Here is a 9,589-nt window from a genome sequence, read left to right as displayed (position 1 = left end):
GACTCCGAGAGAGATGACTCAGTTTATTGTTCTCAACCTGACCCCATTTTTCCCACTTTAGGCTCCAACACTGCACAGAGCTGCCACCCTCACCCCCATTAAGATCCCACTTCTTGTCCTCCACCCTCCCAGCCAGACCCTGAAGGGGATAAACCACAAAGTCAGAAAGCTTGGGAAAAGCCAAGGTCAGATACCTCGAACAAGGAAACAAACTAGGAAAAGGAGTCAGTGGCCACACACAGTGAGTGCGAGGTGGGCATGTTCCCTTGACAATGGCCAAATGCACAAACCCGTGGTTACTTGGGCTCTATCATCGTCCAAAGTTAGTAAGAAGGAAAGCAATGCTGTGAGCAGGCTTCCATTTCTACAGGGTCGTGGGGCATCATCCATCATGTGAAGGGACTCCAGCAGGTTGGAGATGCAGGATGCCCATCTGGATCAGTGTCCTGATGCCCTTTCCTGAGCTCGGGCTCGAGCAGCTTTGGCCTCATCTTCCAGCTCATCCAGGAAACGCTCCTGGGACACCGAGTAGAAGGTGTAACCATCTGGGGAGGTGGGTTCAGGAAACCACGTGGAAAATGCACATTCCCTTTTCCCAGACTCGCTCAACCACCCTTGTTGATCTCTCATCCTCCCAAATCAGTGATTCGATCTTCTGCCCTCTGCTCTGCTGAGCTCTGACCCTGATTCCGTTATCATTAATAAATTATATTAAAAGAGCACCTTTAAAATGACAAGGTAAGGTACACTTAAACGCTTGGCTCAGCGTTACAAGTAGCCAAGACTTGCACAGCTCGGGCTCTTTCTGCCACCCCCACACTGCCCTGCTACGAGCCTCCGCTGCCTTTCTCCTGCCCCCAAATGCGGTCTCCCTGAGTCTACAGTCCAGACGGATACAAATTGCTAACACCAGGGCCCCGATGCCCAGGCCGGTCACGATGTTCCGGGTCCGCCGCTGTGGCAGCATCTTCTGCCACTGGGCGAGCTGCACCTGCCGCATGAATTGTAGTTGCGCAGGAGTCAGCTTCTCCCGCGTCGGGTCGATACGCTGAGCCAGGGGGGCCTTTCCGCCCTTAGCGTCCAGAGGGTCTCCAGCCCCCGGCGCCGCCATGTTGCCGCTCCGCCCTCCGCAGTTCCCGGGGCGCGGGACTTGCTGGGAATAGCAGTCCATGGCCGCCGCAGGGAACGCTGGGAGATGTAGTCCGCATTTCCTTCCACAAAGGGTGCGGCTCCGGGCCCAAGGGAAAGGGCGGGGCGGGCGGGAAGAGGCCGTGCTTTCCGATTGGCTGAAGGGTCCGCGTCCGTTGGGGAAAAGGCTGTGAAAGGCTCGAGGCTGTGCTGGGAAATGAGTTTTCCTCCGACTTGAGGCCACGAGGACAAGCACACGGAAGGGGACGAAGAATCCAGGGTGTGGCAGAAGACTCTGAAGGGAAGCTAAGGGGGACGGATCCAGTGAGACGTCCGGGGCAACAAACAAGGTTCTGAAAATGGACCGACCTGTGAGGCCAAGATTGGCCTCTCTCAGTGACTTTCAGTTTGGAGCTGTTGCCACAGACACAATCGAAGACGGTCTGCTCCACTTGGCCCAGCAGAATGAGCAAGCCGTGCAGGAGGCTGCGGGCCGGATGGGCAGCTTCAGAGAGACCCGGATCGTGGGTGGGGATGCAGGCCGGGGAGCTGGGCTTATGGGAGACTGGGGCACCTCTCTTTGAGGCACCGACCTTGAGATTCAGTGTCCCTTATTCATTCAAATAAGTTTCGTTAGTACCTACTCTTTGCCAGGCGCTGGGGGTACAGTGATGAGCAAGACTCACCAGCACCCTACCCTTGATTTCAACACGTGTAGAGTACTTATTCTCCCTGCTTCCTGGGTTAGAAAGGTGAACGAGAGATCTAGTCCCCGCTTTCAAACCATGTATATAATCTTTGGAGGATATTAGGACAAATCTGCAAATGACTAGGTACAAGTATGGTTAGATAAGTGACATACCAGGTTGAACAAGCTTTTATGGGGATTGAAAGGAGAGATGGAGTGAGTTGGGGGTAGGATGAATTAAGGAGTCCTCCAGGCACCGTGGCATTTGAGGTAGACCCTGAAGGAAGGATAACATTTTGACTGGTGAGGGTGGTGGATATGGACCGTCTTCCTCCCATCCTTCCTTCTTTCCCTCCTTTTTACCGTGTCTCTTTCTCCCTTTTTTTTTTGGCCTTGCCGGGCGGCTTGTGGGAGTTCCCCATCCAGGGATTGAACCCAGGCCTCCGCAGTGAAAGCACCGAATCCTAACCACTAGACCACCAGGGAACTCCCGGGACCGTGGTTCTACTAAAAGGGGATAACATGAGTCAAGCTATGGAAATGGGGACATTTTGGGTGAATGTGGGTACCATGTCATCCAGGTTGGCCAGAGGCTGTGGAAGAGTAGTTGAAATCCAGACCAGAAAGTGGTTTGGAGACGTTCCACGTGGAACTTTGAATGCCAAAGTGAGGAGTTTATACCTGACTTAATAGGAAAATAAGAAAGCACTGAGGGTTTTTGTTTTTGTCTTTTTTTTTTTTTTCTTTTTTGCAGTACGCGGGCCTCTCACCGTTGTGGCCTCTCCCGTTGCAGAGCACAGGCTCCAGACGCGCAGGCTCAGCGGCCATGGCTCACGGGCCCAGCCGCTCCGCAGCATGTGGGATCTTCCCGGACCGGGGCACGAACCCGTGTCCCTTGCACTGGCAGGCGGACTCTCAACCACTGCGCCACCAGGGAAACCCTGTCTTTCTTTCTTTTTTTTTTTTTTTTTTCATATGGGAGTGATATAACTGTAACCTTTGCCTTAGAAAAAATTATTTTGGCTGTGATGTAAAGGATGGACTGGAGTAGAGAGAGATGGGAGGTAGGAAGACCAGTGGAGTCTGTGTGAGTAGTTTTTTAGGTGATAGGGCAGAGGGAATGACAAGGGAGGATGGATTAAAACCATTTCAGAGGTAAAATCTAGGGTTCTGCAATGGATGAATTTTAAGAAGTAAAGCAGGCAAAGACGACTATGCCAAAGGGTTGAGCCTAGAAATATAGTGGTGCCAATAAGAGAAACACACACATACATTAAAATAAATAAAACGGGAGGAAATGTGACTTGTTTGGGAAAGAAAATAGCTTTGGTTTGAGATCTCCTGAGTTTCAAGTGCTTGTGGGACATCTAGAGGAAGGTTTCTAGCAGGCTGTTTAAAGAGTAAGTCAGAAGAGAGGTCAGACTAGAGATAAGGGTTTGGGAGTCCTCTCCATAATGATACTGTTGAAACTGTGGCACAGGATGAGCTCCTACAGGGAGAGAAGAGAAGCAGGTCTAGTACAGTTCCTTGGGAGACATTTTGTGTTCAGGAAAGTGGAGTAGGAGGAAGAGTCATGAAGGAAATAGATGGAATGCTTGGGGAGTTAGGAACAGAACCTAGAGACCTTTAGAAGCAAGAGGAGAGTTTCATGGTCAGCAATTTCAGATACTTCACAGATATAAACACCAGGAATGACGATTGCAAGAGGGCCATGATATTTAACAATTTGGTTGTATTTTCTGACCTTTGAGACAATCATTTCAGCAGGTTGTAAAAAGTAGAAGCCAAATTGCAGAACATTAGGGAGTGAATGATGAAGTGGAAGCAGCAGGTGTAAGCTAGGCTTTCAAGAAATGTCACAGTCATGGAAGCTAGAGAGATAGAGCCCTAGCTTAAGAGAATAGAAGGGGAGGGTCTTTTAGTTAATAGATCTGAGTATGTTTGTACAGAGGTGGAGCCAGTAGCAAGAGAGAGGTGTAACCCTCCTCCATTCCACCTAACCCAAACTGTTTTCTTGGCAAATTAAAATGGAAAATAGAAACAATCGCCCAGATGATTCAGATCAAAAACAAAATAAAACCAAACAACTATACACACACACACACACACGAAAACAAAGAAATAAAACCTAAGTTCCAGCAAAAAAAAGGAGTGGCTAATAACACACATTATGTGTTCTAGGATACTTTGCTTAATTGCTTAAACTAATTATCTTCTTCATTGGACACTGTTAGCAGAGCTTTGGCCTCTGTAATGATAAGGTTTTGTACATGTATCTATGTGTGACCTGTGTCAAGTAGATTGTTAAACTGTCGTGTGCTAGCTTAACTTTTATAGATTTTTTCCCCTCTAAGTCAGATTTTCTCTGACGACACACGGTAATGGAAATTTGACTGTATGTAGCGCTTTGCTGATCAATGCTAAGAGTTCCTAGTTCTGCAGGAGCTTCGAGAACCAACGTTTATCCTTGTTTCTACCCTCTAATGACATTGCTAACTAAATAGAACTCTATCTGGGGCTGTTCTTTCAAAGAGAAACACAGGCAGCCTAAAATGTTGCCAAGGTATCTTACCCTTCCCACCTTCCCAATGACTTCCCCCACCCAAGTTGGGCTGTGTTCCCTGATTTAGGGGATGTTGCTTCCAAACAAGCCACTTCAGAGTAACAAACTTGCTCCTGGGGAGAGGCTCAGCCACCACAGACTTACCCAACAAACTGGTGGTGGAGAAGTGGTGTCCAGCTGTAAGGTGAATTGTGTTTGTAAAGCAATGGGAGTTCTCCAGTGGGTGGTTACTAAACAAACAGTGTTATAAAGAATATCAAAGCTCCAGGAGGGACCTTTCTGTTCCTATCAACATTCCACTGAAAACAGAATATAGGGGTTAGGGTTTTTATCCTTCCAAAATCTCTCTTGAAGCTGGAGGTTCCCAGCATGGTGTAAAGGCCAACTAGACCAGCTGGTTTGTTTGTGTGTAGCTGGCCAAGCCTTTTATCAGCTGAGACCCATAGGAAGGCTCAAGGGGCCCTCAGGGGGCTCAGTAAGCCTTTGTTTTTGCACGCAGTCAGCCTCCTTTTCATGCCTCTCATTTGCCTATTGGCAACAAAGGGAAACAGGTTCAGCTTGGGTTGTTTCCGTCTCATCTTTCTCACCTCCTGACCCTCTTCCCTGGGCCCCATCATGGCTTTTACACAACGCCAAGAGTTCACAGAGTCGTTTTGGTTGCACCTTGTGAATTAAGCTCTTCTTTCCTGTTTTGGCAGAGTTTGTTTTTCTCCTGTCTGAACAATGGTGTCTGGAGAAATCCGCGAGCTACCAGGCTGTAGAAATCCTAGAAAGGTAAAGCCCTGAGCATAAGGCCTTTGTGAGGGGTACCTCTCAGAATGCCTAATGTACCCAGACCTTTAAAAAAAAAAATGCTAGTTGCCCCTTACCATGAGACCTGGTTTGCACCCTCTTTTTCTTGCAAATGTAAAATTTTTTAGCCAGCGATTGATATTGGAGAGGATAAGATGTAACATGGGTTGAAGCACAAACTCCATTTAGTTGGAGTGTGGATTGTTTCCTTTCCCCTTTCCCTTCTTTATAGGTTTATGGTTAAGCAGGCAGAGAACATCTGCAGGCAAGCCACACTCCAGCTGAGAGAGAAGACAGGGCCTCAGAACTGGAGGACTCTGAAAGAGCAGCTTTGCAACAAGTTTATCCTGCGTCTTGTGTCATGTGTTCAGCTGGCAAGCAAACTCTCCTTCCACTACAAAGTAAGGAGCTGGGGTTGCGCATGGGCACCTGAGTGTTAGAGAGAAACCAGTTCATCCAAAGGTGGCTTTGAGAAACCCACTCCTAGGCTAGGGGATACTACTCATGCAGAAACTCCAGAGCGTAAGTATGCTTCCTAAGCATACCTCCTAAACACACACACACACACACACACACACACACACACACGAGTCACACAGAAGCAGTTATAAATAGTCTGAGGTTCTGTTCCCAAAGTGTAATTGCTGGACGGATGCCATCATTGATACAGGTCACCTTTCCTCCCCTTGGACTCAAGGACAGTTAAGCTGCCTGAATTGCCAACATACCTATTAGCATGAAAGGCAAACTATTACATTTATAAAGGATAAAATGTTTCCACATCACTATGCGATGTCTGTATCATATCATTTATTCAACAAATATTTATTGTCTTTTATGGCCAGATGCTGCACTAGGTGCCATGGCTACAAGAGTAAAAATAGTGTCTGTGCTCTCAAGGAATTTATTACCTAATGGGAGAAGACACACAGGCAAATAATGTGAGCAAGTGTTCTGATTAGTGTAAATACAGAGGGCTCTGAATATACCTCATCAGCCTTGGAGAGTCAAGGAAGTGTATTTAGAGGAAATGACATTTTTGGGGGAACAAACAACAGAACATTTATTCATTATCTTCCACCTGTTGTTAACCTCTGTCTCCACTCCCCTCTAGAGATAAGCTTCTCTCAGTTCTGCCTTTCTTTGAGATTAATCAAACATTTTTAATAACTCTTTTCTTCTATTAACTTACAGTAATGCATTATTCTTTTAATTGTTATCTGAGAATGTTTCACTGCCTGTACCCTCTAGTATAAGTTGAATACAAATGGTGAGGGCAGACATCTTTGCTTTTTCACAATCTCAGGGAGAAAGCATTCAATATTTCACCATTGCAAGTGATGTTAGCTGTAGGATTTTTGGTAATGCACTTTATTTTATTTTTATTTATTTATTTTTTTTGGTTGTGCCAGGTCTTAGTTAGTTGTGGCAGGCGGGCTCCTTAGTTGCGGCTCACCAGCTCCTTAGTTGTGGCATACAAACTCTTAGTTGCCACACGCATGTGGGACCTAGCTCCCTGACCAGGGATCCAACCCGCGTCCCCTGCATTGGAAAGCAGATTCTCAACCACTGCGCCACCAGGGAAGTCCCTGGTACGTGCACTTTAACCAATAGAGAAAATGACTCCTTGAAGGGGAGGGTGGGGGAGATGGGTGGATCCTAAGGAAAGAGGGAGAAGAGGTAAGGAGAGCAGTGGGAGTGTTGGGGGTGAGGAGGGAGATCCAGATACAGGAAAGAGCATGTGCAGAGGCTTGGAGAGCATGTGGGTTTGGGGAGTGCAAGTAATTCTATATGACAAGTGTAGAGTGTAAGGGGGAATTACCAAGAGAGAAGATGAGATAAAGGCATGGACTGGATTGTGAAGGGCTTTGTTTACTATGCCAAGATGCATGACCTCTATTCTGACACCCTGCTCTCCGTTTCACTCTATTTTGGTTTTCTCTGCTCAGATAATCAGCAACGTTACAGTCCTGAATTTCCTCCAGGCTCTAGGGTATCTACACACTAAAGAAGAACTGCTGGAGTCAGAGCTTGATGTTTTGAAGTCCCTGAACTTCCAAATCAATCTGCCTACTCCCCTGGCATATGTGGAGATGCTCTTGGAGGTTTTAGGTACTTTATTAAGTGTGTCGGGCATGTGGGTTGGAGGCTTCCATAGAAGGCAGTAAGAATGTGCCTAGGGGTTTGAGGGCAGTGGGCAGAACCTGCCAATGAGGAGCAGCAGGAAGCGCGCATTGACTGAGGAAAGTAGTTTCCTCTAGTACTTGTCAGGGAAACAAACACCAGTCTCGGCACCTGGCTTCTATTTGGCCTCACTAAGCACTCTCTTATTGCAGCATCAAAGAGTTGACTTTGTAGAGAGGCATGAGATAAGAGGGGAACAAACAAATACGCTCCAGTTGTATATATACTGTAGCTGGAGGTTTTTCTACCTCTCCCTCTGTCCTTTAAAATCGACCTCCAGCTACAGAGGTTTCTTACAGTAGAACATAGCAACCAGGAAGCACATTAGCAGCTCAACAGCTTTGTGTCACATGACAACTGTGATTATGATCAGAGAAGAGGTACATAATGCTCTTTACCATGCGCGTACTCCATCTAGGATACAATGGCTGTTTGGTGCCGGCCACGCAGCTGTATGCAACCTGCCTGACCCTACTTGACCTAGTCTATCTTCTCCATGAACCTGTATACGAGAGCCTGCTGAGGGCTTCAATCGAGAACTCCACACCCAGTCAGCTGCAAGGGTAAGGCAGCTCCTTCCAGAAACAGGGAGTCAGTAACATACCACAAGAACTTGGGAAATGGAATTTACCTAGCAAGGCACCCAGTCCACAGATAACCTGCATGGGTTATCTTGTCCTAATTAACATCCAATATGTTGTTTGGATGGGTGACTGAGCCCAATCAGCAAAACCCTAAAGGCTTTTACTTTTAAAATTTAAATGACTTCTAGTAATTAACATACTTTCATTCCTAGTTCTTCTTTTATAGCTGCTTATAATTTGAGATTACTGAACTGCTTTTATAGCCACTTAGGAAAAAAAAGCCAGTCCCAGGGTTGCAACTTGGACAAAAGTGTTTGATTACTGTAAAGTCAGACTGGTAAAAAGCCTCAAAGTTACATTTGTTAGGGAGACAGATGGAACAACAAAAGGTCCGTAAACCATTCAGACAGGAGGCTCATGTTTTAATCCGTTGAGCTGGGGGAGGTTGGAAGAGGGAATCAATTAGCCATTATTTGACCATTTCTTTCCATCTATAAAAATTCCATGATCAACATAAACAACTCATAGTTGAAGTCCCATAACCCTAGGATTTGGAAGATCAAGTGTCATTCTAGCTCCAAAATTAATATGGTTTTAATCACTTAGGGAAAAGTTTATTTCCGTGAAGGAAGACTTCATGCTGTTGGCAGTAGGAATCATTGCAGCAAGTGCTTTCATCCAAAACCATGAGTGTTGGAGCCAGGTATGCACCACTGAGCAGGACCACATGGTCAGAATTCATTTAATAGAAAGCATTCTCCCCTCAGTTAAAGGAAAACAGAAGACAAACTATAAAAGGTAAGTGCCAAGACCCAGGATTAGGATGAATGAGCAGGATTTGGGAGGGAGAAAACTACGGTGGGACTGAAAAATGTTCTCCAGTTTTCCTCTTATGAAATTGGAAATGGAGGCCCAAGTTCAGCTTGTTCATTTCCCATTATGATGATAATCTGCTACTATGTTAAAGTCCAGTTAAGTGTATCCTCCCAAATAGAAAAAATGTCAAGACCCAAATATCCCTCTCATATTTCACAAAACTTATCTCCAGCAGAGGGAAATGTCTACCAGAAACTTTCCATGCTAACACTATCAGGGCAAAGGTATCCTAGTGTAATTTGGCCGTTGGCAAACGCTGGGATCTGGATTTAATCTTCTCTGTAAGCTCAGAGAAATGAAAAAATTTACGTTTGGCTTGAGAAAACAGCAGTGTGTCTGTGCATTAACACATGTTTATTTAGTAATAAGAAATCTGTCTCTCTTTCTGAAGGTTGTGGGGCATTTGCAAAGCATCACTGGCATCGCCTTGGAGAGCATTGCCGAACTCTCTTATGCAATCCTGACTCACAGTGTGGGAGCCAGCACTCCAGGTCGACAGAGGCCTGTTCCTCCCCACCTGGTGGCCAGACCACTGAGGGCTGCAGACTTCTCCAACACATGAGGCAGGCGGAATCCGCCCAAAATAAACAGCCTTCTGTCACTGCACTCATCTCTCCCTTTCCTTACTTTCATACTCAGTGTACAGAAGTTCCAAGTATCTTCTGAGCTGTGTTTTATATTCCAACTTGATGCTTATTTTTCTGCATCAGAGAAAGAGTTAAGGTGAATAAGCATGTCCTTTTCGTCGTACCAGACTGAAAATGTCCAAGAGCT

General features: G+C 46.1%; 2 protein-coding genes across 2 annotated transcripts; one reads left to right on the top strand and one right to left on the bottom strand.

The window, feature by feature from the left end:
• Positions 1 to 8: 8 nt before the first annotated feature.
• COA3 (cytochrome c oxidase assembly factor 3) lies at positions 9 to 1,155 on the bottom strand. The gene is made up of 2 exons (XM_081220503.1): positions 898 to 1,155; positions 9 to 545 (listed from the first exon to the last, which is right to left on the bottom strand). The coding sequence occupies exons 1-2, from the start codon at positions 1,109 to 1,111 to the stop codon at positions 439 to 441; spliced, it is 321 nt and encodes a 106-aa protein (XP_081076629.1). The 5' UTR covers positions 1,112 to 1,155; the 3' UTR covers positions 9 to 438.
• Positions 1,156 to 1,384: 229 nt separating this feature from the next.
• Positions 1,385 to 9,513, top strand: CNTD1 (cyclin N-terminal domain containing 1). Its single transcript, XM_081217969.1, has 7 exons — positions 1,385 to 1,656; positions 5,078 to 5,153; positions 5,404 to 5,572; positions 7,121 to 7,283; positions 7,774 to 7,918; positions 8,546 to 8,642; positions 9,207 to 9,513. Exons 1-7 carry the CDS (start codon positions 1,488 to 1,490, stop codon positions 9,375 to 9,377), a joined length of 990 nt encoding a protein of 329 aa, XP_081074095.1. The 5' UTR covers positions 1,385 to 1,487; the 3' UTR covers positions 9,378 to 9,513.
• The last annotated feature ends 76 nt before the right edge of the window (positions 9,514 to 9,589 follow it).

Source organism: Mesoplodon bidens (genome assembly GCF_964165515.1).
Source record: "Mesoplodon bidens genome assembly, chromosome: 19".
Lineage (NCBI taxonomy): Eukaryota > Metazoa > Chordata > Mammalia > Artiodactyla > Ziphiidae > Mesoplodon > Mesoplodon bidens.
This window is presented reverse-complemented; position numbering and strand designations above follow the sequence as displayed.